At 44.5% G+C, this 27871-nt stretch overlaps 1 protein-coding gene across 2 annotated transcripts; it reads right to left on the reverse strand.

Moving 5' to 3' along the window:
* NSFL1C (NSFL1 cofactor) lies at positions 1 to 27871 on the reverse strand. Of its 2 annotated transcripts, none has more exons than XM_056547444.1 (9): positions 27716 to 27871; positions 21043 to 21140; positions 14875 to 14940; positions 12015 to 12183; positions 11411 to 11503; positions 11188 to 11297; positions 5827 to 5964; positions 5569 to 5733; positions 1 to 387 (listed from the first exon to the last, which is right to left on the reverse strand). In XM_056547444.1, the coding sequence occupies exons 1-9, from the start codon at positions 27818 to 27820 to the stop codon at positions 225 to 227; spliced, it is 1107 nt and encodes a 368-aa protein (XP_056403419.1). In that variant the 5' UTR covers positions 27821 to 27871; the 3' UTR covers positions 1 to 224. The 2 variants fall into 2 exon arrangements, with proteins under 2 accessions (XP_056403419.1, XP_056403418.1); XM_056547443.1 differs by having other exon boundaries at positions 14875 to 14949.

The raw sequence follows: 27871 nt of genomic DNA on the forward strand, positions 1-27871 counted from the left end.
GAAGTTTATATTTATTTTATTCCCTATTTAATTTTTTTGAATTTTTTTTAAGTCCAACGCTTATTACAAATCCTGCAAAATGTACGTCTAGAGAGGATATCAGGAGTCCACCCAAAGCATTGGGCAACACAGGACTACAAGACAGAATGGTTCCATGTCACCAGCGGAGATTAGAACAGCAGGAAAGAGTGAAGTAGAATGCTGGGATAGGGGGGAGCGTGAGGTCATATTAATCGCTGCACAATGACAGCATTTAGCAGGTTTGCCTCCTTCAGTGTCAGGTTTTCATCGGTCAACTCTTTGTTCGGGAAAGTAGTCATGAGTACAAAGCTGGTGGCAGCCATGGCTGGTCGGGCACTCGCAATAAACATCCGGATGTCACTGATCCTGCGGAGGAGACAAATAACTTTATGGAAATTTTTGGCACCAGTTTAAGAGGACCCTAAATCTTTCCTCATTTCCCTCCATAAATGTAAGTGTTTTAAAATACTCTGTGCTGCTGTTAAAGGAGCTATTTCTCCATTAAAGAAGTACTCCGATGCGTTTTTTTCTTTAACCCTCTGTGCCCGGGATGCCAAGCGAAACAAAAACTTTAACTCACCTTCCTACGTTTCCCCATTGCTCTGATATCGATGTCCCGTTCTCCGGTCCCCGACGACTTCTGCTTCCTGTAAGTCGAAGAGTCACGTGACGCTCAGCGTATCATCAGCCTCAGGAGGACACTGCTGTGGCTGGTGATACACTGAGCCTCACATGACTCTTCGACTTACAGGAAGCAGAAGAAGTCGGGAACCGGAGAAGGGGACATCGATATCAGCACAACGGGGGAACGTAGGAAGGAAGGGGAGTTAAAGTTTGTTTTGTTTTGCTTGGCAGCCCGGGCACAGAGGGTTTAAAAAAAACAAAAAACGCTTTAACTAGTTCTCAGTTTGTGACCTTCCACTTGATATTCTCACATCAAGTCCAAATCATATACCCAAACACACAATCTGCCATCACCTACTTGCCTCTACTCTCCTCATACTACAACACATACCTTATAAAATACTTTATGCTGATGGAGACCTACTCTTTCCATAATCTTCCACACAGATGTAACATGCTACAGGTCACTGCTGCCCACTAGACCAGAACATTGCTCTACTGAAACACTGTGCTGCTGGGGCCCTGAACCTTTTACTATGTAATCACATTTGTGAATTCCCATAATATCAACACACTACTCTTTCAAAATAGTCTGTGCTGCTGAAGCCTTGGTTCTTCCGCAATGAAAAAAGGAGATTTTTATGCTTACCATAAAATCTCTTTCTCAGAGGATCCATTGGGAGACACAGACCATGGGTATATGCTGCTGTCACTAGGAGGCTTGACACTATGGCAGCAAGAAAAGTCGCCCCTCCCAGCAGGGTATACCCGCCTACAGGCACCAGAGCTAATCAGTTTTAGTCCCAGAGCAGTAGGAGAAGACTGACAGGTCAGAAAAAAAACACAAAATGTCCGAGTAAACCACAGAACAAAAATTAACGGAACACACCCTTGGACAGGTAACCGAACCAAGAACACCAGAGAAAATAACGGCGGGTGCCGTGTCCCCCAATGGATCCTCAGAGAAAGAGACTTTACGGTAAGCACAAAAATCTCCTTTTCTATATATCGGCTCCATTGGGAGAAACAGACCATGGGACGTTCCAAAGCAGTCCCTAGGGTGGGCAAAGGAAAACCAGTCAGGCGGAAGGCTGGACCACCACCGCCTGCAACACCTTACGGCCCAGACTAGCATCAGCAGATGCAACGGTATGAACCTGGTAGAACCTCGTGAAGGTGTGCAAAGACGACCAAATGGCCGCTCTACAAACCTGTGAGGCCGAAGCCTTGTTGCAGAGAGCCCAGGATGCCCCGACAGAACGAGTGGAATGAGCAGAAACCCTGAAGGGTGGGGTCTTCCCCTTGCAGCGGTAAGCTTTCGAAATAGCAGATCGGATCCACCGAGAAATAGTAGCCTTTGAAGCAGGTTGTACTTTACGGCGACCTTCCGTAAGAACAAAAAAGGAGTCACACTGTCGAAAAGAAGAAGTGACAAGATATAGGTCCGAACAGCTCTCATCACATACAGTTTGTGGAGCAAACATTCCCTGGGATGAGATGGAGCCAGACAAAAGGACAATGTCCTCATTGAGATGAAAAACAGAAACAACCTTTGGTAAGAAGGACGGAAAAAAACTTTGTCCTGGTGTATGATCAGGAAGGGAGAATGGCTGCTAGCTCTGAAACTCTCCTAATAGAGGTAATAGCAATAAGGAATGCCACCGTCCAGGAAAGGCGGCGAAGAGGAATGTCCCTGAGAGGTTCGAAGGGAGTACCCTGCAGGGCACCAAGAACTTAATTCAAGTCCCAAGGTGGTTTAGGGGACCTGTAAGGAGGTGCTGCTTGGGCCACTCCCTGAAGAAAAGTCCGGATATGGGGATCGGACGCTAGAGGACGTTGAAAAAGAATGGAAAGGGCCGAAACCTGACCATTAAGGGAACTGAGAGCCAACTGTTGTTCTAGCCCCGACTGTAAAAAGGAAAGAAGTCGAAGGAGAGAGAACGTAACAGGAGAAAGAGTGATTCACACCAACCAAAATAAGACCGCCAAGTATGGTGGTAAATCTTCGCAGAGGAGGGCTTGCGCGCCCTGAGCATAGCGCGAATCACCTGGGGAGAGAAACCCCGAGCCCTAAGAACCGCAGTCTCAACCGCCACGCAGTCAAATGCAGCGATGGTAAATTGGGGTGGCAAAGGGGACCTTGAGAGAGAAGGTCTGGACGAAGAGGGAGGCGCAGCAGACAGTCTTACAGAAGTCGGACCATGTCAGCGTACCACGCTCTCCTGGGCCAGTCGGGAGCCACGAGAACAGTGAGAATGCCCTCTGCTTTGAGCTTCCTAAGGACCCTGGGAAGAAGAGGAAGGAAAAGATAAGGTAGGGCAAAGTCCGACCAAGGAATCATAAGGGCATCCACGACCAGCACCAAAGGACCCCGGGACTTCGCTACGAAGTGAGGAACCAGAGGTGCACCTCCGGATGAAGAGACCACTTGCCGGGGTAGGAAGAGAAAGTCCGCTTCCCAGTTGTTCACTCCCAGAATGTGGATTGCTGACATGGCCGGCACTCTGAGTTCCGCCCAGAGAAGAAACTTGGACACCTAGACCATTGCCGCCCTGGCGATTGGTATACGCCACCGCAGAGGAGTTGTCCGACTGGACACAAACAGGATGGTCCCGAAGAAGGATTTCCCAATGGCACAGACAAAGATAGATTGCCCTCAGTTCCAATATGTTGAAGGTGTAAGAGGGCTTATCGGGGAAACCAAAGGCCTTGGACTGTCCGGTCCTTGAAGACACCTCCCCACCCCGAAAGACTGGCATCCGTCGTGACGACTTGCCAACAGAGGGGTAGAAAGGAGCACCCCTGTAAAAGCTGGGGGGAAGGATGCCACCACAGAAGGGACTGGCGAGACCTCCGAGGAAAATGATTCTGCGGTCGAGGGATAACGAGATCTGTCCCACCATCTGACCCAGAACCTTCATGCAGAAGTGAATGGACACTGGAGCATCTAGGCACTTACCAAACAGTCAAGAACCAGTAAAAGGAAGCTCCATCAGAGATGGAAGCGGCATCAGAGTTCCAGGCCTTGAGCCACATAGAACGATGAAGAGCCACCAGGTTGCCTGTGGCAAAAGCTGCACAACGGGCCGACTGCATAGAGGCAGTACACAGATAGTCTCCAGCCGAAGAGTTGGAGGGCTAAATCAGCCAATTCCTCCGCTGGGGATCCAGAAAGAATACCGTGGCGGAGTTGAGAAGCCCAGACAGAGAGCTTTTGACACCCATGCAGAAGCAAAAGCAGGAAGCAAGGAAGAGCCCGCTGCTTCAAAGGTAAATTTCACCAGAGTCTCTACCTTCTTGTTCACCGGGTCTTTGAAGGAAGCTGCGCCTGCCAATGGCAGAGTAGTTGCTTTTGACAGGTGGGAGACCGAAGGGTCCACTGTAGGAGGAGTGGTCCACCGAGCAATAAGGTCCCTGGCAAAGGGAAATTGCGCTTGAACCTTCTTAGTTTCTTGAAATTTCTTGTCAGGATGCTTCCAGGCAGACTCTAGCAAGGCTTCAAATTCAGCATGAGAGCTGAAAACCATGGGTGCATGCCGGGAACGGTGAAAGGAAACTTCTGGAGCTACGTCCGAAGTTCCTGGATGAAAGGTGTCCCTTATGGCCGAGACCAAGGTGTCCGCCAGGCCGGCCGTATCTGTTCGGTCCTGAGTCAGAGGCAGAAACCTCATCGTCCAGTTCTCCAGGAGAGTGGAAAGGCTGGAGGCAGCCTTGGATGAGGGTGACACTGACTTGGTGCACAGATCTGGAAAGCCAGAGCAGCGACCTGGGGAGCGTCCCTTAGAAGAGGTGCGTTTACGGGATGCTGAAGCAGAGGGGCGATACCGGGAGCGCCTATGTCTGCAAGCAGACTATGGAGAGGAGTCAGAGGAACTACCCCTGGTACGCTTGTGAGAGTGTTTAGCATAGGGAGAGGGAGAGCGGGTCTCTCTAGAGGGTCGACGAAAGGAGGACCTCTCTAAGGCAGTCACCATGGAACGGGAGACCTGAGCTAAGAAAATATATACTGGGAGAGGGAAGACACCCATTCCAGTGGGATAGCAGGACCCACAGCCCAGTATACAATAAAGAGGAGTGGGCTCAAAGTAGGGGGTCTCCAGAGGATGAAAGTCCCTAAGACCTGAAAAAGGGGGGAAAATACTCACCTTAGTCAGAAGAACTTACCTAATGAAGTCTTCAGTCACCTGCATCATGCCGGGCTGTAACAGCGAGACGAGCAGGGAGGTAGGGGGACCCGGACCCGTGAGGTACAACCCCAGGCGCTGACTGTTGGTGAGAAGGGGTTGACAGTACATCCACGTTGTCTGTGCCCCTTCAATCGCAAATGGGGAAACAGTGAACGCTATGCTCCTGAGTCCCCACCTAAAAACAGGAAAAGAAAAGGGAGAGAAAAATCTAAACGTCCCCAATCTGGAAAATAAAAAATTAGACCAGGTCTGGGGAACCCCAGACTAGAGTCTGCCTCCTACAGACACTAAGCTAAAACTGATTAGCTCAGGTGACTGTAGGCGGGTATATCCTGCTGGGAGGGGCCGACTTTTCTTGTTACCATAGTGTCAAGCCTCCTAGTGACAGCAGCATATACCCATGGTCTGTGTTCCCCAATGGAGCCGATAGAGAAAATGATTCTGTGAACTCGCGCAAAAGCAGCACACTCCTCAAAATACTCTGTGCTGTTGGGACCCTGTTTCTTTCACTATGTAAATATTAGTCTGTGACCCCGACAAATATCCTGTACTAGGTCATCATCTTCTAGATTTCCATTGAGATAGGAAACCAGGCCCCATTGTTATTGTTGAAGTTCCCAAATCTCAGATTTCTGACATCTCTGACTGATATGCAATAAAATGTAATCCTGGTTACCCCTTTAAACACAAGTTACTTATGTGTTGTGAATATACATAATGGAAACAGAATTCGTACCGGTGATTGTGATTGAACTTTTGCACCAGTCTACCCCCATCTGCAAGCCGAATCTGAATGTTCGTGACTGGATCTGAGTCGTTGATGGTCACCGATGAACTGGCTCTGGCCTCGTTCTCAGCCTGCTGTGAAGGAGATGCTGGGCTGAGGACACTAGGGGATGTACTGGCAGCAAGAAAAGGGGAGCAAAAAGTGTTAGAAAAACTAGTAATGTCCTAATACAAAAGACACCCATATGACTGAAGACGTCTCTCTCACCTGCCAAGCTTCTGCCCTTCTCCTGCGAAGGCTTTGAAGGAAGCTTTAGGTCTCGAAAAGTCTTCGTCACGGTGGTCTTCCATATCCAAGTTCACCTGCCCACCCTGGGCTAATCTGCGTAGCTCACCCGGAATTTCCCTGTTATCAAGAAAAATGGTTATGGATACAGAGTTAATAGATGTAGCAATAAATGTCTTGTTAACCCATTGGAGATGCAACAATCTAATTTTTTTTCTTCCTGGCTTTCTAAGAGCCATAACCTTTTAAACCTGTCAGCAGAGCCACGTGAGACTTTTTTTTATGCAGAACAAGTTGAACTTTTTATTGCACTTTTTATTATATTATATAATGTATTATAAAACAATTCTGTGTATGAATTCACAGAAAGTTCATTAACTTTTTGTGACTCTCCCAAGCAGTGATGGACAGAATGGACACCGTGCTCAGCTGACTGCTGCACATGTGTTGTAGCGAACAGTGGGGGTCTCCCTGGAGATAAAAACTTGACATGTTTCTATGACATGTCAGAAGATTTTTTAAGCTTTAGATCCCCTTTAACCACTTATGAACCTGGCCAATTTTTATTTGTGCATTTTCATTTTTTTCTTCTTTCTTGCCTACTAAAAGCTTTAACTAACTTTTCCATCTACAGAGCCAAATGAGGGCTTGTTTTTTGCAGGACCAAATGTACTTCGTAATGACATCTTTAATTTTATCATAAAATACATGTGGGGTGAAATGTTATGTTATTTTTATTTTGCAGGTCAGTGCGATTACAATAAGAAAATTGGGTAAGCTTTCCTTTTTTTTCCAACCGTAGATTTTATTTTATTAAAAGGAGGAACATTCAAAAGGATAAGGCGATTACAATAAAACAAAACATAAGCAATACATGTAAAAAATATGTAGCTCAAGAAAGATAAAGGAAAAACATTTGATGGACCCAACATAACTCCTATCCAGTACACCACAGCACCATTAAATCTGCAACTATGCTCAGGCGAATATGTAGATAAGCAAAGCACAAGCTAATCACTACATGAGTAGAAACAAATAATAGCAGGAAACAATTAATGTAAAATAAAAAGCAAAAAAATAACAAAACAAGGACAGAGCACAAGACAACAAAATACAAAAAGAGGGGTTAAAAAAAAAAAAAAAAAGAAGAAAAAAAAAGGGGGATGAGAGGAAGCCTCAACAAAATACTGGCCACGCTGAACTGTAGTCGTCCCAAGGTTTCCAAACAAGGTCTGGGCTTATAGATGCCTGCTTATTCGATTTCTTCTTTTTTTGTGCCCGCTAGATTATATTTTTTTGTGTTTGTCTTCTTATGTTTAATATCCTCAAGGAGAGGACCTACTACTCGGCCTAATAACTAGAAATGTGAGGGAACATGGTTGCATTGAATTCATTTCACTGTTCAGGCGTGTGATACAACTCCAACATCTTTTATAGGTTTTTTTTAAACACCATACAGATAGAGGCCTATTTTCACATCCACTTCCCATCTGCATATATGATGCCTGTCGACACAGCATCTGAAATCTAAAAGGATGAAAAACTCTGGCTGAACCAAATTTGAAAGTCATATAGTGGCGCAGTTGTATATAATGAAACCACTCTGAAGAAGGAAGGGCCCGCTTGTCAACCAAGTACGAGAAGAGGAGCAGTTCCTGCTTGAACAAATACACAAAATTGGAATAGTCCCTTGAAGATCATGTGGTGACCATTCCAGAGGTCAAACTATAGTGAGAAGAAAAGAAATCATGGGGGAGGAGGGGGAAAATAACCCAAACTTAGAGAAAATGTTCCAAGGAAGATACACAGAACCAATTGCGAAGTCCGGTTTGTGCAAACAGGGCTACAAATTTATTGCACCAAGCAGAAAATACATGCAACGTTTCCGCTTGAAAACCGCCATTCTCAATGCTTGAGAAAGGCTGTTTACAAGCCGAAACATTGCATGTATTTCCTGCTTGGTGCAATAAATTTGTAGCCCTGTTTGCACAAACCGGACTTCGCAATTGGTTCTGTGTTTTCCTTCGAACATTTGTTGCATTAGTCTGGCCGTAGCTGGCTGGATACTTCCACGCTACAGGAGGTGGCCCTTTGCTGACTGCCGATACCGACCAAGCTTAGAGGAGCAATATGTTCAGATGTACCAGGAAAAGGCTATAGGTCCTAAAAGAGGTGATGGAGACAGAAAAGGTGGAGTAGGGTGCCAAAGAAAAGTTAGGATGAATAGGGGCCAGTCACAGCTTTTCTACTTGTATCCAACTATTACAAACCAAATAAGAGGAAAGTGGTGAAGGTGAGCTGCTAGAGATCTCATGTTATCTGGTACCACCAACCCTCCCTGGTCCCTACTCGCCGCTTCTTGTCTGAAAAATAGCAGACTGAAAGGATTTAAAGGAGGTGTGCGCTGCCCTGCCTTTCGGAGCTCCACTCGCAGCGTCCGGAAGTTCATTACTCCGAACGCTGTGTGCGGGCTTCCGTGTTTGCGGCCGCCGGGCGTGACGCCACGCCCGCCCCCTCAACGAGAGTCTATGGGAAGGGGGTGCGACCACTGTCACGCCCCCTTCCCATAGACTTTGGTAGAGGGGGCGGGCGTGACGTCACAAGGGGGCCAGGCGTGACATCACGCCCGGCGGCCGCAAACACGGAAGCCCGCACACAGCGTTCGGAGTAATGGACTTCAGGACGCTGCAAGCGGAGCTCCGAAAGGCAGGGCAGCGCACAACCCCTTTAAAAGGACAGACATAGGAAGGCGAAGAGGCAGCGTCTCAAAGAGGTACAGAGGCTTAGGAAGGATGGTCATCTTAATAGCCACTATGTGGCCAAAAAGGGGGATAAAGTGGGAACGTCATTTGTCTAGAAGGCTAAGTACCTCGCGAAACAGCAGGGGAAAGCTTCACCCCTAAATACTGGATAGAGGAAAGAGACAACTCAAAAGAAAAGTTGGAGCAAATAAGAGAAAAGAGAAGGGATTCAGCGGTGTAGCTTCAGTTTTGGAAAATAAATTTTTATTAACAAGAGACATCCCCATAAGAACTCTGCAAACTATAAAGGTTAGGGAGGAAGATCAGGAGGACACCCAAACCAATCAAAGGTCTTTTCCGCATTCAAACTGAACACCAAAGCCTGCTCTGACCACAGATTAACCACATCAATAGGATCAATGACCCTATGTGTGTCATCAACCACCTGATGGCACAGGGTAAAAACAACTTGGTCCTTATGGATCAAATCTGGGAGATGAGAACACAATTTGACAACATTTTGGTAAAATGCTTTGGGTCTGAGTTTTAAAGGTAGATAGGTGTAAAATTAGAGCAGCCTTGATGATCTTTCCCAAAGAGTGATAAAAGCATAAAGCATAGGCTGCTGAAGGGAGGCACCATCCAGGAAAGAATTAAAGAGAGGGAGACGTTTAGACGTTAAGAGAATGTCTTGTAATAGAGGATAAGGAAACCCATCTGACCCAGGGAGGCAACCCGTTCGCAGTGACTTAGTGGTATCTAGGAGTGCCTCCTCTTAGGAGCCAGAGGTCGGGCCCACTGTGATTAGATACTTGTTCCCTATACTTTGGCTAGAGGATAACTTTTTTCTTTTTTTTTTTTATAAAGCGGGGTACTCCTTTAAATTTGCACTATTCTGACCTTTATAACATTTAAAATTTTCTGTATATGAGGCTGTAGGAGGGCAAATTTTTTGGCTCCATGAACAGTACCATTTTTGTCTTGGCATGACTTGCTCATCATGTTTTAATAACTTTTTTTCTGATATAAGAAAAAATCAGCAATTCAGTTTTTTTTTTCCTTCTTCCGTGCATGCAGTTTACTATGCAGGAACATAAACATTATATTTTAATACTCCAGACATTTCCACAGATGGTAATATTTAAATTTTATTTTTTATTGGTACCCAAGAGAAACAACAAAAGGCTCTACCTAGACCATGAGGTAGGGTAAAATCACTTCATTTTATTAGTTTCACATATAACATAAAATATGACATACAGCAATGGGCACAGAAAGAGACGTGGGTGCTGGGGAAGGGGGGTATTACTCTACGGGCACACAGATAGAGGGCCCTGTTTAGCATGCATGCACTGGAAATAGCAATCCAAGAAGTACATGAAGAGTAAGAGAAACCTCCTGGACAAAGCCTGCTAGGCAAAACGCATCGGAGGTGTGGTGGGTTACTGGGGTTGATGGTGTGCCAATCTTGGCTACTATTTACTCTGCATGCTTTTCTTCCTAATGTCTTGGGAAGTACTTTTTGCACTTGCTTTTATATGTTTTCTTGTGTGCACTGTTCACTTTATTCATTAAGTACAACAGTGGTGGTCTGGTTTCAGGGATATGTGCAATATAATAAGGGCACATGAGTGATTCTCAGGCCGTTATCTGTATAGGCTTACCCACGATCCCAGCCACTATTATACTATGCACTTTTCTCTTACTCTTCATGTACTTCTTGAATTGCTATTTCCAGTGCATGCATGCTAAACAGGGCCCTCTATCTGTGTGCCCGTAGAGTAATACCCACCTTCCCCAGCATCCATCTCTCTTTCTGTGCCCATTGCTGTATGTGATATTTTAAATGTTATATGTGAAACTAATAAAATGAAGTGATTTTACTCTACCTCATGGTCTAGATAGTGGCTTTTGTTCTTTCTCTTGGGTACCATGTTGTTGTATACCACTAGATGAAAACTTACAAACATATGATTATTTCCTAAGCTTGTGATTTTTTTTGTTTTTTATTGCAAAATCGAAGAAAAAAAAAGGGGGGGCGTGTTAAATATATTAGGAGAGGGGCTTTTATATAATTTTAAAATCTATTTTCTTAATCATTTATTTTACATTTTTTAAGTCCCCATACTTAAAAAAAAAAAGTGACTGTCATAAGCAATCAATGGAATGCAGTTACTGTACATTGCTATTGCATGACATTGTACAGTGAAATCAGCGCTCTGCTACTACTGTCTGTCGGAGGCAGCAACAATCGGACAGCATGGAGTAGCATACCTGGGGCCACCATTATAGCTCATTGGACCCCAGCAAACGCACGGTGGGTGTCCAAAAAAGCTCCAAAGCAATCGGCATCCCTCCCTGTTACCTTTAGAAGCAGTGATCGGTATTGATCTCAGCAACTAATGGTTAATGGTGGATATCTTCTGATAGCAGCCATCGCTCGCTTCATAGACAGTGCATGACGTAACAGGGGGCCAGGGCATACATCAACACCCTGTCTTGTCTAGGGGTTAAAGAGACAACTAACCTTTAAGTGTTGTTGGTGGGATCAACCCAAACAACGCAAAAGAAGAAAAAAAAGACACTGTCCACAATTTCATACCCTCTGCGTATGGCTTCCAAGAATTGCGCATTGCTGGGATCCTGATAGCTACGCAGTTCACCATCATCCAGGCTAAATCCGTTTTTCCAGAGCTTGAGAACCACGTGGACCTGTGGCAGAGGATGTGAAGGTAACTACTTATAAAAGTGAGCAACCTAAGCAGTAGTACATGCTTACAAAATCCTTTAAATCTTCATACATATTCTAAATGTCGCATACTCACATCCTGTCCTTGTCGGTGTTTGCGGGCACCAGCTACATAGGCAGATTCCTCCTCTGGGGCAGCCCCCAACCTGTATCCACCCCCTGCAAATGGCTGAGAAGAAACAGGTAATATTATGATTTATAGCTGAATATCAATATATGGAAGAAGTTCATTTTTAGCTCAGACTACACTGACCAAAGTAAAGGGAATGTGCCAGCTCTATATCATGCTTAGCGCTGCTAGGGAGGTAAATTATGTTTTTCTTATCAGCTCAAGAATCGTAGAGGCCATATTAACGTACAGCATGCACTCTTCCTCCCTCCCCCACCCCGATAAAGTATTTTGGTGTCTGGCCTCTGTTCGTAAGTAGCAGCCAAAGCATTCAGTGGGGGTCAGGAAGACTACAAGAAGATTTCAGAACGAGCGAGGTAATTATTCATTTCTTATGTTTTTTTTTTTATTGTCATTGCGGCCACATCAACATATAAAAAAATTCCAGTATCCAGATAACCACCTTTAAGCACAGATGATTTGAGAGCATGAGGATAAGCACGTACCCATACACACTAAAACGTCAGCTACGACAATGCCACCTGTACAGGTATCTCAGCGCTAGTCTTACCAATGATCGACTACTTCCTTCTCCAGGGCTTTTAGTAGTTCTGTCTACAGCAACAGCTCCATGTTCTTTAGCTCCTTTAAAGAGATCTTCCACCAACTCATTAGGGCTCCTCTTTCTTGGAGGACCAACAATCTGCTGCCCGCTTCTCTCTGAGCCACCAGCGTAAAACCTGTGAGAAAATCAGAATATCATAGTCCACAGGCAACTGCTATAATGCTACCCCTTATGTATAAAAATATAACTACTATAATACATAGAAACATAGAATGTGTCGGCAGATAAGAACCATTTGGCCCATCTAGTCTGCCCTATAATCTGAATACTATGAATAGTCCCTGGCCCTATCTTATATGAAGGTTAGCCTTATGCTTATCCCATGCATGTTTAAACTCCTTCACTATATTTGCAGCTACCACTTCTGCAGGAAGGCTATTCCATGCATCCACTACTCTCTCAGTTAAGTAATACTTCCTCATATTACTTTTAAACCGTTGCCCCTCTAATTTAAAACTATGTCCTCTTGTGGTCGTTTTTCTTCTTTTAAATATCTTCTCCTCCTTTGCCGTGTTGATTCCCTTTATGTATTTTAAAGTTTCTATTATATCCCCTCTGTCTCTTCCTTCTTCCAAGCTATACATGTTAAGGTCCTTTAACCTTTCCTGGTTTTATCCTGCAGTCCATGTACTAGTTTAGTAGCTCTTCTCTGAACTCTCTCTAGAGTATCTATATCCTTTTGGAGATACGGCCTCCAGTACTGCGCTCAATACTCCAATTGAGGTCTCACCAGTGTTCTATACAGCGGCATGAGCACTTCTCTCTTTCTACTGCTTATACCTCTCCCTATACATCCAAGCATTCTGCTAGTTTTTCCTGCTGCTCTATTACATTGTCTTCCTACCTTTAAGTCTTCTGAAATAATTACTCTTAAATCCCTTTCCTCACATACTGAGGTCAGGACTGTGTCAAATAATCTATATTCTGCCCGAGGGTTTTTACGCCCCAGGTGCATTATCTTGCACTTGTCCACATTACATTTCAGTGTCCAGAGTTCTGACCATTCTTCTATTTTGCCTAAATCCTTTTCCATTTGGTGTGTCCCTCCAGGAACATCAACCCTGTTACATATCTTTGTGTCATCAGCAAAAAGACCAATACCTTACCATCGAGACCTTTTGCGATATTTGAAAATTGGTCCCAGTACAGATCCCTGAGGTCCCCACTGGTGACAAGACCTTGCTCTGAATATTCTCCATTGACTACAACCCTCTGTTGTCTGTTACTCAGCCACTGCCTAATCCACTCAACAATATGGGAGTCCAAGATCAATGACTGCAGTTTATTGATGTCTTCTATGTGGGACAGTGTCAAAAGCCTTACTAAAATCTAGATATGCGATGTCTACTGCTCCTCCGCCATCTATTATTTTAGTCACCCAATCAAAAAAATCCATAAGATTTGTTTGACATGATCTCCCTGAAGAAAACTCATGTTTTTTTTTTTCATCTTGCAATCCATGGGATTTTAGATGTTCCACAATGCTATCCTTTAGTAGGGTTTCCATTAATTTCCCCACTGTTGATGTCAGACTTACTACCCCCTATGTACAAGAATATAACTACTATAATACTGTCCCTATGTACAAGAATATAACTACTATAATACTGCCCCCTATGTACAAGAATATAACTACTATAATTCTGCCTCCTATGTATAAGAATATAACTACTATAATACTGTCCCTATGTACAAGAATATAACTACTATAATTCTGCCTCCTGTATACAAGTATATAACTACTATAATACTGCCCCCTATGTACAAGAATATAACTACTATAATTCTGCCTCCTATGTATAAGAATATAACTACTATAATACTGTCCCTATGTACAAGAATATAACTACTATAATTCTGCCTCCATGTATAAGAATATAACTACTATAATACTGCTCCCTGTATGAAGGAATATAACTTCTCTAATATGTACAAAACTATGATTACCATAGTTTGGAATCACCTTATGTCTATGGTCAAAATAACCCTTTATTTACAATTGCCCCTCCTTATACCCCTCCATGCCAGATGAACATCAACCCAGGAAGTTGTACTATGTTAAGCTGTTTGATGGAGTTCTCACATTGTAGAGCTGCTTTAGCTGCAGAAAGGAACTATGTGGTCAAAGTAAAACAAATCTCGTCTCTTCCTATACCAAAAAAAAGAGAGTAAAAACAAATCCTACATGACCACTAAATCCACTTTAACAAACCGCTCCCTATATTTCAGTTTCCTGTTCTCTTGTACAGCGCTTTTTGTGTTGGCACCTGGTATAGCACGGTCAGATAATTAGCGGCTGAGGTAGAACACGGACGTGGCCACTGACCCCACCCTGGCTATACCCTATTTATTTCAACGAGCGGACCCGAGTCAGCTAGTGACTATGGTTAGTCACTTACGGAATATATCAGTTTTTTTCTGGTTGACTGCAGTTTTCAGCCCGGCAAAAAAAAAAAAAAAAAAAAAAAAAACATACAGTCCAAAAAAATTAGCCGACCGGAGTCACTAGCATACTCCGGTAGGCTCATTACAATAAATGGGGTACGGTACAGGTCTGGTGAGGTGAGCAGTCCGTTTTCAAATTCTCCTGCATGACCCTGTTGCCATATGCCTAACCCTCGGTGTGCATGCAACCGAGCACATTTTTACATGTAACTTACAACTCTGAAGACCCCTTTAACCACATATACCTTACAACATGGAATACCCGCCTCTTCAATGACAAAATTGTTTTCTGATACCAATTATATAAATTACCCATATGACAAATTTCTACAACAGCTGGAAAATAGAAAAGAGAACTGACCTTTGCCCTTCCTCCTCTTCTTCCTCCTCTTCCTGTGCGTGCACCAGGTCTCTGAACGACGTCACCCTGTGATCACTGGGGTGGGAGAAAATAGTATAACGTTTTTTCAACTGTCATTTTTTATTACATTTTGACATAAGAAACCATACAAATAAGAAACGTCATGGGAATAATTATCCCCAAAAGGTCAGAATAACAGAAAGCAAAAATAATAATAATTAGAGAGCAGACCAGACAGGCCGGTCCAATTCACCAATGGTGAAAAACAATAACAGCAATCAAGGACAACACACAATAGACCACAATGACGGGAAACACAAAAGGAAAAGAACATAGAGGAGAGAGAAGAAGAGGTAACAGTAAAGAAAGGTGATAAGAGAAAAGGTCTGACCAGGGGAGCTCAAGTCAGGGAGGTTGTCTATCAGTGAATCTGCCCCATGGATCCCATATCGAAAAGAACTGCTGTGTAGTATTATTAAGGGAGGCCGTCAGAGACGGGAGAAAATAGTATAAAGTTTAGGTCTAAGGTCATTAGTCTAATGCTCGGTCTGTCAGGGTATAGGGGCCGATCTGATTTCTGTACTGGTAAGTTGATAATATCATATAAAGCCGCAGTAGCAGCAGCAGCAGTCTCCCTAAATAGCTGCTTCACTAACCTCAGCTCAGACAGTCCATCCACACACAAATGATTCTATGGGAGGCAGCGTGGTCCAACAAAAGGAGCAAAAGGAATGTACTCAAGGTACTGTCTGTCCTGGATGGGGGGAGGTCTGCAAAGGTAATATTCTTCCTATCTGGAGTTACCCAGGCTTCTCCAGTACCCTTCCCCTACTACAGTCATGTCAGCACCTCAGAGTATGCTCAATACCCTCTCTCATACAAGTCATCAGGTAATGTCCTACTGGTTTCAACTGGCACTTAATGGGATACTTCAAAGGAAAACGTTTTCATATCTACCGGTGGTAGAAAGTTATAGAGATTGAAAAATCAGGAGAGGTTTACTATGGGGATTTGCTTCTACTCTGGACAGTTCCTGACCTGGAAAGAGGTGTCAGCAGAGAGCACTGAGGTCAGACTGGAAAGAACTACATAACTTCCTGTGGAGCATACAGCAGCTGGTAAGTACTGGAAGGATTTTTAAATAGAAGTAATTTACAAAATCTGTTTAACTTTCACACCAGTTGATTTGAAAACATTTTTTTACACCGGAGTACCTTTTATACAAACCCCTCACGTTCAGCCTTCCAATAAGAGAGACCTGGAGCAGTTTGTAAAGGACGAGTGGTCCAACATTCCGACTGAGATTTCAACATTCCGACTGATTTCAGTTATTTTTTCCAAAGGGTTTTCCAAAGGGTATTTTTTCCAAAGGGGTACTCCGCACCTAGACATCTTATGCCCTATCCAAAGGATAGGGGATAAGATGTCAGATTGCCGCGGTCCCGCTGCTGGGGACCCCCGGGATCGGCTCCGCCCCCCGTGACATCACGGTCCGCCCCTCAATACAAGTCTATGGGAGGGGGTGTGGCGGTCATCACGCCCCTGCCGTAGACTTGCATTAAGAGTGCGGGCCGTGATGTCACAAGGGGCGGAGCCATGAAGTCACGCTGCTCCGTCCCCAGTATTGCCTGTGCAGCGGCGATCCCGGGGGTCCCCAGCAGCGGGACTGCCGCGATCTGACATCTTATCCCCTATCCTTTGGATAGGGGATAAGATGTCTAGGGGCGGAGTACCCCTTTAAGGGTGCCAAAAATTTTGTCCAGCCCATTTTTGGAGTTTGATGTGACATTATGTCCAATTTGCTTTTTTTCCCTCCCTTTTTTTGTTTAGTTCCAATACACACAAAGGAAATACAGTGGTCCCTCAACATATGATATTAATTGGTTCCAGGAGAACCATCATATGTTGAAACCATCATATGTCAAGTACATATGTCTATGTAAAAATGGTAATTGGTTCTGGGGCCTCGGAACCATTGTATGTTGAATACATATCTCTATGGGAAACTGCTAATTGGTTCTGGGATGACCATTGTATGGGGAGTGTATGGGGAGTGTTTAACAAACCAGGGTTCCTCCAGCTGTTGCACAACTACAACTCCCAGCATGCATGTACAGCCATTGACTGTCTGGGCATGCTGGGAGTTATAGTTTTGCAACAGCTGGAGGCACACTGATAGGGAAACATTGATGTATGGGGTGTATAGTGTGTATATGTATTGTATGTGATGTGTGACATCGCATACAGTACTGTACAGTTCTTTAAATACCTTCAGGGGGGACAGAATGTCCTCCATTACTATCCTGCCCACTAGAGCTCTATAGGAAAGGAAGGGGAGGGCAGCCAGCAGCTCATTGGATGCCTGCAGCAAGATGCTGCAGGCTATTGGCTATGGCTGCACTGGGGGGGTGGGGCTTACACGGAGCTCACAGTGGAAGCCTGTATGAGTTAGCAGGACAGCATGTGAGTAACAGGAGGCAGAACGGGGCACACGGGGCACATTAAACAACTATCTGTCAGTTGCTGAAGTTGTCAGCGCTGTCAGATAGCTGTTTGTACGATGGCCCCGACACACAGCAGCATATGTCGAGGGATACGTTTTTCACCACTGGACTACCCCTTTAACTATTTTCCCATGTATCATAAAAGCACACAAATGTCTAAAATATTAAACATTATTTGTTTTGCCCTCTGAGGAAAAAAATACCCAATGCCAGAATTTCTGTTTTAAGTCAACCTTTAGTACACAACAGTGATCAAAAAGTTGCATCTAACCCAAAATATTATGTTCCCTGTTCTTAAATCTTGCACTAGCGCACAGCACAGGAACAAGACTTCAAGCTGACTGTCAATAAAACAGTTTATGACTTTTCCTGCATAAATTAGTTCAGCTTTCAGGTGCTCCGGTGGGCTGGAAAAGGTGGATATAGTCCTAGGAGACTCTTTCCTAGGACTGTATCCACCTTTTCCAGCCCACCGGAGCACCGGAAAGCTGAACTAATTTATGCAGAAAAAGTCAGCAACCGCCGAGCCGAGAAGTTCGTGACAAATCGAATTTACTGTAAGTTCGCTCATCTCTAGTTATGTTCACACTAAGGAATTGGAGCGGAATTCAAGAGGAATAATTTCGGTCAGGAAAATCAATTTTTTTGCCATTTTCTCCCTTCTGCACAATTCGTGCATAAATTCCACACAAAACTCATTCTGTCAGTAAAAAAAAAAAAATCCCATTGACTTCAATGGGTTTTTACTCACGGATTAAAGAATGAACATGTTCTATCTTCAGACGAAACAGAATTCAGCGTGGGAATTCTGCTAGCAGAAATTTCTCAGTGTGAACGGGGCAGCGGAAAGCACATTAAAGTTAAAGAAGCTTTCATTGTTTGATGATTTGGAGCGGAATAACTCAAGTAAATTCCTTAGTGTGAACATACCCTAAAATGTACCATGTGTCTCCTTGATTGAAATGTGAATTGTAGCAGACAGATTTCCTCTAAACATTTTTTTTTTACTTATCCTTCCAACCCTAGAACACACTTCAGTACAACTGTATTGCAACCCATCAGTTGCAACACAAAGCTAGCCCATGACCTTTATGGAGGGGTCAGCTCCACTCAACCTGCCGGACAACATGACTTAACAGTATGTCAAATATCGAGAAGGGGTTAAAGGGGTAGTCCAGTGGTGAAAAACCTATCCCCTATCCTAAGGATAGGGGATAAGTTTGAGATCGCGGGGGGTCCGACCGCTGGGGCCCCCTGCGATCTCTCTGTACGGGGGCCAGGCCCTCCGGCCAGATAGCGGGTGTCGACCACCGCACAAAGCGGCGGCCGACACGCCCCCTCAATACATCTCTATGGCAGAGCCGGAGATTGCTGAAGGCAGCGCTCCGGCTCTGCCATAGAGTTGTATTGAGGAGGCGTGTCGGCCACCGCTTCGTGCAGAGGTCGACACTCCCCCTTCCTGTGGGCTGTTGGAGTTCCGTACAGGAGATCTCGGGGGGCCCCAGCGGTCGGACCCCCCGCGATCTGCAACTTATCCCCTATCCTTAAGATAGGGGATAAGTAGTTCACCACTGGACTACTCCTTTAACAGCACACATAGGAAATATCAATGATCTTTGACAACTAGAATGTAGGGGGTCACAGACTTTGGCTTTTGTCTTTAACATGAAAGGGGTTTGTAGCAATATAGGTTTTGAAGGGGGATGTGTTAAGGAAAACTCAAAGGGTTTTGTGTTAATTTTAACCCCTTGCCTCAAAACGCCATTTATAAACGGCGCTGCGGCACAGCAGGGTTATGAAGCGAGCTCAGGAGCTGAGCTTGCATCATACCAGCATGGTCCCAGCTGCTATCAGCAGCCAGGACCCGTGGCTACTGCTGGACATCACCGTTCAGGCAGATGTCCGACATTAACTCTTTAGACGCCGCAATCAAAGTTGATTGCCACGTCTAAAGTGAATGTTTCCCAGCAGCTCAGATGGGCTGATCGGGACGATCGCGGTGTCCCGATCAGCTAGGACGCACGAGGGGGGTCCCTTACCTACCTCCTCCATGTCCGATCGCCGAATGACTGCTCTGTGCCCGAGATCCAGACAGGAGCAGTCAAGTGGCGATAACACCGATTGATGCTATACTATGGCATAGCATTGATTAGTGTAAGAGATCAGTGTAATGCATGTTAGAGTCCCCTATGGGAGGATAACATTGCAAAAAAAAAAAGGGGACTTTTTTTTCTAAAAAAGATGATTTAACCCCTGCCCTAGTAAAAGTTTGAATCACCCCCCCTTTAAAAAAAAACAAAAAAAAAATACATGTGTAAATAAAAATGAAACATATGTGGTATCACCGCATGCGTAAATGTCCAAACTATAAAAATATATAATTAATTATACTGCACGGTCAATGGCGTACGTGTAAAAAAATTCCAAAGTTCAAAATAGTGTATTTTTGGTCACTTTTTCTACCATAAAAAAAAAAAGGAATAAAAGGCGATCAAAAAGTCTGATCAAAACAAAAATGGTACCGATAAAAACTTAAAGGGGTACTCTGGTGAAAGCCTTTTTTCTTTTAAATCAACTGGTGGCAGAAAGTTAAACAGATCTGTAAATTACTTCTATTAAAATATCTTAATCCTTCCTGTACTTATTAGTTGCTGAATACTACAGAGGAAATTCTTTTCTTTTTGGAATGCTCTCTGATGACATCACGAGCACAGTTCTCTCTGCGGACGTTATTATAATAATAATAACGCTTTATTGAGCCACCATGCTGCCTTTAGCATACACCTGCTATGCATGGTTGCTAAAATGGACACAGATGTCAGCAGAGAGCACTGTGCTCGTGATGTCATCAGTTTTCCAAAAAGAAAGGAATTTCCTCTGTAGCATTCAGCATCTAAGAAGTACTGGAAGGATTAAGATTTTTTAATAGAAATAATTTACAAATATGTTTAACTTTCTGCCACCAGTTGATTTAAAAGAAAAAAAGGTTTTCACCGGAGTACCCCTTTAAGATCACGACGCAATACTGCCCCATGTATGAAAAAATTAAAAGTTACAGGGGTCAAAAGATGACAATTTTAAAGGTATTAACTTTTGTGTATGTAGTTATGATTTTTTCCAGAAGTATGACAAAATCAAACCTATATAAGTAGGGGATCAATTTAATCATATGGACCTACAGAATAAAGGAAATGTGTCATTTTTACCGAAAAATGTACTACGTAGAAATGGAAGCCTCTAAAAGTTACAAAATGGCGTTTTTTTTCTTCAATTTTGTCGCACAATGATTTTTTTTCTTTGTTCCGCCGTAGATTTTTGGGTAAAATGACTGACGTCATTACAAAGTAGAATTGGTGGCGCAAAAAATAAGCCATCATATGGATTTTTAGGTGCAAAATTTAAAGGGTTATGATTTTTAAAACGTTAGGAGGGAAAAATGAAAGTGCAAGAACAGAAAAACGCTTCGTCCTAAAGGGGTTAACATTCATTGGGGGCAGTGGTGGTCTGTCTGGTGTGTACATTGACAGTATATTTGTTGGAAATATTTCTGCAATGGTCCTATTCATCTGAATGGAACAAATTTTCTGAGAAATGTCTGCAACAAATCTGCTGTGTATGAACTCAACCTAAACACAAGAAAGCATGTGGTTGTCTGAGCACCTACCTGGGACCAGAACCACGCGAAGTGGAGCCTGGAGGCGGCTGTGGTAGTGTCACTATGTCATCATCTCCTCCGTCCTCGTAGAAACTTGCCAGAGCCAGCTGGGGGGACAAGGAGGGAACATTAAAAAAGATTCTCTATAGAAATCTGCTGTGATACACATAGGGGGAGATTTATCAAAACCTGTCCAGAGGAAAAATTGCCCAGTTGCCCATAGCAAATCAGATGGCTTCTTTCATTTTTCGGAGGCCTTGATAAAAATGAAAGAAGCAATCTCATTGGTTGCTGGGAAACTGGCCAACTTTTCCTCTGCACAGGTTTTGATAAATCTCCCCCATAGTTCTTTGGGGACATTAACTAGCTTAGCATTGGTGGTGTGGACTCCAAGTCCCAAGGTGCCCCCACTGTTGATATTCTGATCACATGCAAACACTAAAACATTAAACAAGGTATTGACCTATACATCTTAGGCCATGTTCACATATCGGGAATTCTGTGCCGCTGCAGCAAAGTCCTGCTAAATTCAACACCATTCTTCTGCGCTGTGCACGTGGAGGATTTTCTCTGCCAGATGTTTCAGTCAAGGAACTTCTATTTTTCGTGTCCGCACAGAGAATGAACACGTTCATTCTTTCTGCAAAGTCCACACGGAATGCATTGCCGTCTATGAGACGTGGCATTCCTGAGCGGCGCCCGCAGTTTGTGGAATGTCCTCACGGAGATTCTCCGCACAGGCATTCTGTAGTGTCAACATGGCCTAGAGGGATGTGTTCCCTTGTGATCTTGCCATGACAGGCATTAAAGGGGTACTCCAAAGGATAGGGGATAAGATGCCTGATCACAGGAGTCCCGCAGCTGGGGACGCCCGCGATCATGCACGCGGCACCCCGTTTGTAATCAGTGCCAGGAGCGTGTTCGCTTCGGGTCTGATTACGCCCGACCGCAGAGCCGGCGGCGTGTGACGTCACGCCCCTGTGTGACGTCACGCTCTGCCCCTCAATGAAAGCCTACGGGAGGTGGTGCGGGGGCGTGACGTCACACGCCGCCGGCTCTGCGGTCGGGCGTAATCAGACCCGGAGCGAACACGCTACGGGGACTGATTAAAAACGGGGTGCCGCGTGCATGATCGCGGGCGTCCCCAGCTGCGGGACTCCTGCGATCAGGCATCTTATCCCCTATCCTTTGGATAGGGGATAAGATGTGTAAGCACCGGAGTACCCCTTTAACTTTCAGAGCATGACTGGAGTTGTAGTTTTACAACAGCTGGAGAGTCACAAATTGGGGAATTACATTCTCTCTGATGCAGATCCTATGGGGGAGATTTACCTGGACTGACACACTTAACCCCTTAAGGACCGGAGGTTTTTCCGTTTTTGCATTTTCGTTTTTTGCTCCTTGCCTTTAAAAAATCATAACTCTTTCAAATTTACACCTAAAAATCCATATGATTGCTTATTTTTTGCGCCACCAATTCTACTTTGTAATGACGTCAGTCATTTTGCCCAAAAATCTATGGTGAAGCGGGAAAAAAAATCATTGTGCGACAAAATTTAAAAAAAAACGCTGTTTTGTAACTTTTGGGGGCTTCCGTTTCTACGTAGTACATTTTTCGGTAAAAATGACACCTGATATGTATTCTGTAGGTCCATACGATTAAAATGATGCCCTACTTATATAGGTTTGATTTTGTCGGACTTCTGGAAAAAATCATAACTACATGCAGGAAAATTAATACGTTTAAAATTGTCATCTTCTGACCCCTATAACTTTTTTATTTTTCCGTGTATGGGGCGGTATGAGGGCTCATTTTTTGCGCCGTGATCTGAAGTTTTTAACGGTACCATTTTTGCATTGATAGGACTTATTGATCGCTTTTTATTCATTTTTTCATGATATAAAAAGTGACCAAAAATGCACTATTTTGGACTTTGGAATTTTTTTGCGCGCACGCCATTGACCGTGCGGTTTAATTAACGATATATTTTTATAATTCGGACATTTCCGCACGCGGCGATACCATTTATGTTTATTTTTATTTACACTGTGTTTTTTCTTTTATGGGAAAAGGGGGGTGATTCAAACTTTTAATAGGGAAGGGGTTAAATGATGTTTATTCACTTTTTTTTTTCACTTTTTTTTTGCAGTGTTATAGCTCCCATAGGGACCTATAACACTGCACACACTGATCTTTTACATTGATCACTGGTTTCTCATAAGAAACCAGTGATCGATGATTCTGCCGCATGACTGCTCATGTCTGGATCTCAGGCACTGAGCAGTCATTCGGCGATCGGACAGCGAGGAGGCAGGTAGGGGCCCTCCCGCTGTCCTGTCAGCTGTTCGGGATGCCGCGATTTCACCGCGGCTATCCCGAACAGCCCACTGAGCTAGCCGGCATGCTTTCGGTTTCACTTTAGACGCGGCGTTCAACTTTGAACGCCGCGTCTAAAGGGTTAATAGCGCGCGGCACAGCGATCAATGCCGCGCGCTATTAGCCACGGGTCCCGGCCGTTGTTAGAGGCCGGGCCCGAACCGCTATGAGGCGGGGCCACGCCGTGGCCCCGCGTTATAGATCGGGAGTGGACACATGACGTTCCAGTACGTCATGTGTCCTTAAGGGGTTAAGCAAGATACAGTGATCCCTCAACTTACAATGGCCTCAACATACAATAGTTTCAACATACAATTTTTTTTCTGGACCATTGTAACTTGAAACCAGACTCAACATACAATGTACAGACAGTCCAGATCTGTGAAATGTGTCACAACTGGAGGAACTGACCAATCAGAATGGGCATTTTACTGGCAAATCACCTCTATTACTGAAGTGCCTGCACTGAATGGCTGTCTGGTAGCGCCCCCTAGAGTACAGGGAGGAACTACAAGTTCTGTACTACTCCTTACCTGTGCCAGGGTTAGCTGCTCCTTTGGACACCAAGTAAGGGCGGCTCCATTTGGGACATTGTGTGTACTGTACAGGACCCTGAAGAAGCTCCTGTCCTCTACATAAACCATTGTTTCCCAACCAGGGTGCCTCCAGCTGTTGCTAAACTACAATTCCCAGCATGCCCGGACAGCCAACGACTGTCCGGGCATGCTGGGAGTTGTAGTTTTGCAACAGCTGGAGGCACCCTGGTTGGGAAACACTGATAGACAGTGATTTACAGCTCCCAGCAGATCTTTCTTATTTTTGTATATAAGAACTTGATTTATCTGTATTAGTTATCTAATTATTTTTCTTTAATCCTCACTTTTTCCTATTTTTGGATGACATTTTGGGGACTTCAGAACCAGGTTTCCATAGAGTTATGGTCTCAACATACAATGGTTGCCCTGGAACTGATTAATATTGTAACTTGAGGGACCACTGTATATTGTATGTGGCCCCAAGATGTGCCTCCAGCTGTTGCATAACTACAACACCAAGCATCACCTTGAAATTGCACTGGTTGGTAAACACTGCACTGGAGCCCACATACAATCTATCTTGTTTCAGTGTCAGTCCAGGTAACTGGCATCAGTCCTGATTGTGCAGCTCACTTATAAGAAGGTGGCACCTGATAAATGTCTATGGGTCTCACCAAAAAAGAATCATACACCTGAAACATTTGGCAACTTTCTAATCTACTTTGGTTTTCAACCCTTTTCCATTTTCAAGATCTCTGTGAATGTAGACATTCAAGTTTAGGGTATGTTCACACTGAGGAATTGGCGAGGAATTCTCGCTTAAAAATTCAGCTGCAGAATTTCTATTATCTTTTTCCACTCAGAATTTGTGTGGAATTCCGTGCAAAATACAGGAGGAAACTTTTTTTTTTTATTTGCTGGACGACAACCACCAATTAGAATTTCCCTTTTTATTGCGCAGAATTTCTTTGTGAATTCCGCACGAAAAAACGCATTCGGTTGGGGGTGCTGCTATCTACAGGGGGGGTCCTGCTGGCTACAAAGGGGGCTGCTGTCTACAGGGGGGGGTCCTGCTGGCTACAAAGGGGGCTGCTGTCTACAGGGGGGGTCCTGCTGGCTACAAAATGGGGGCTGCTGTCGACAAAGGGGAGGTCCTGCTGGCTACAAAAGGGGGGCTGCTGTCTGCAGGTTAGGGTCCTGCTGGCTACAAAGGGGGGCTTCTGCCTGCAGGTTGGGGTCCTGCTGGCTACAATGGGGGGTCCTGCTGTCTAATGTCTGCAACTATCTATTTACCTACAAGGGGATACTACCTACTATTAAAGGCAATCTTACAGCAGTCACCTGGACTAGTTTTAATTTATAGGTAAATAGTGCAGGTTACCCGGTTTCTACGGCTGCTCACCATGTGAACATCAGCGCAATCACTCCGGAGACATTGGTCTTGCCGCCAATGCAAATTCCCTGTTCTGCCCAATGGAGAAGAGAGAAATCTTGGCTCATCCTACAGCAGCCGCCTCCATTGTACACAACAAGAACCCACATATCAGCACGGTAAGCAGCGCCAGAAACCGGGTCACCCTGGTGTCAGATTCCTTTTAAAATAAAAATACTCGTACTTGGTATCGGCAAGTACTAGAATTAAAGTATCGGTACTCTTACTCGGTCTTAAAAAAAATGGTATCAGGACATCCCTAATAATTAACATTGCGGACTATGGGAATTTAGATGCAGATTCCGCATGAAGAAAGAACATGTTCAATCTTAATGAGGAAACGGAATTCCACGTCGGAATTTCGCACGCGGAAATTTCTCAGTGTGAACTGAGGAGCAGAATTCAGCTCAAATCAATGGGGTTTGGCACTGCTGAATGAGCTGAAGAGGAATAAGTGAGCAGAATTACTCTCCAATTCCTCAGTGTGAACAGACCCTTACATGCTGAGACCCAAAACGGAGTACATGTGCATATCATTTTCCGACATAATTGTATTCGTCTGTATCCTCAGACTACGTTCTCAACAGCATTGTGGAGCTCCGTTACACACACTGGTAACTGGGTTGGACGGAGGCTGTGGCGCCAGACACCATCGGGTGACAACAGGTCCTGTTCACTTTAAATTAGGTCCTTCGAGGTTCCATTAGATGTCCATATTTTTTTACTTTTTTTTTATTTTTTTTAAGGATTTCAGATTTTCCCCAACCTGTGGCAAAACTGCAACTATCATGTTCTTCCAACCTTCAGCTATCATGACATGCTGGGCAGTGAAGTTGTGCAACAGCTGGAGAACCATAGGTTGGAGAACACAAGTAGAGAACACCGATACCCAAGCTGTTCCTCTCCAGCATTTGCAACACTACAAACTTAGTATGATCCTACCTTAATTAAAGAAGCACTCCGGTAAAAATCCTGCCCAGATTGCCAACTTTGACAAAAAAACAAAACAAAACCTGGACTTACCTCCTGCTGTACCCCCCAGTTACGCTGCCCTATCCTCCACTGTGGTCATCTTCCTGGTGCTGCGGCTCAATACACCATCACAGGTTAAGGCAGGACACCGCCCTGGCCAGAGATGAGCTGCAGTCTGATGAGTTGACCTCCAGAAGCCAGGAAGAGGACCTCAGGGTAGGACGAGGCAGTCAAACCGGGGAAGCAACACCGGAGTACCGCTATAATACATCCCATATTTGAGGATCTGTTACAATTGTCTACAGTCTAGACCAATGTTTCCCAACTAGAGTGCCTCCAGCTATTGCATAACTACAACTCCCAGCATGCCCGGACATCCAAAGGTTTATTGCAACAAGATATATTTCTCTCCCAGAGAAATATCGACACTGAACACAATTGACACAAACCCTCAGCTGTCAGAAGAATTAGGTCTGGTAGTGTTTCCATTCAATGACTTGTTCACACACCATAAAAATCTTTTCATAAAATATGAAAAAAAAAATAAATAAAAAATAAAAAAACACCCTCATTGTGACCATAACAATACTTCTCACAGCTGAGGATGTGTTACAGTTGTATCCAGTGTACACAGCTGCACTCCAGACTAATATGTTCCCTGCACTGACACACTGTAACAAGATGTCTTGTATTTAGCCCCCACAGCAGTGTTTCCCAACCAGGGTGTCTGCAGCTGTTGCAAAACTACAACTCCCAGCATGCCCAGACAGCCTTTGACTGTCCAGGCATGCTGGGAGTTGTATTTTTGCAACAGCTGGAGGCACCCTGGTTAGGAAACACTGCCCCAGAAAATTATCTACACTGTAACAAATCCTCAGCTGTGACAAGTATAAGATCTGGCCATGTAACACTTTACTGCCCTTTATGATTTTGCGCCATCCCTGATATGGAGATTCTGCACATTTCCGGGTGTTCACCCCATAATACCGGGTATATAAATGGCTGGGGTAACCTTCCCGACATGCAACATTTTTTGTTTTAGGTCACGTGACAATTCGTTAACTGACACGATGCTACATGATGAGAGGATGCACCATGACATTACAATGACATGGAACCACAAGTCCCAGCATGATTTACAATAAAAATGATTAAATCTCATGATGGGAGTTGAAGTCTGATGAGGACATGGCGGTGTAGGATTATGGGGGGCAGTGATGTGGGGACGAGGACAGTGAAATGGGGGAGGGGCCGTGGATGTGTTTCGGGTGGGTCCGGGAAGATGACAGTGCGTTCTCCTCCCGGGAGCCCTGACTTCTCTTCCCCGCAGGCGTCGCTTCTCCTCCCGGCTGCCCGGCCTCCTACCTGCAGGTCCCAGCCGGCGGACTCCAGGAAAAAGCGCGCCCTCTCCTCCTCCGAGCCGGTCACCAACACAAACTCCCGCACCGCTTCCTCCTGCTGAGCCGCCATCTTACTGTGCAGCAATACTGACTGTCCCCCCGGAAACACAGCTACAATGCC

Source organism: Hyla sarda, chromosome 12 (genome assembly GCF_029499605.1).
Source record: "Hyla sarda isolate aHylSar1 chromosome 12, aHylSar1.hap1, whole genome shotgun sequence".
NCBI classification, from domain to species: Eukaryota; Metazoa; Chordata; class Amphibia; order Anura; family Hylidae; genus Hyla; species Hyla sarda.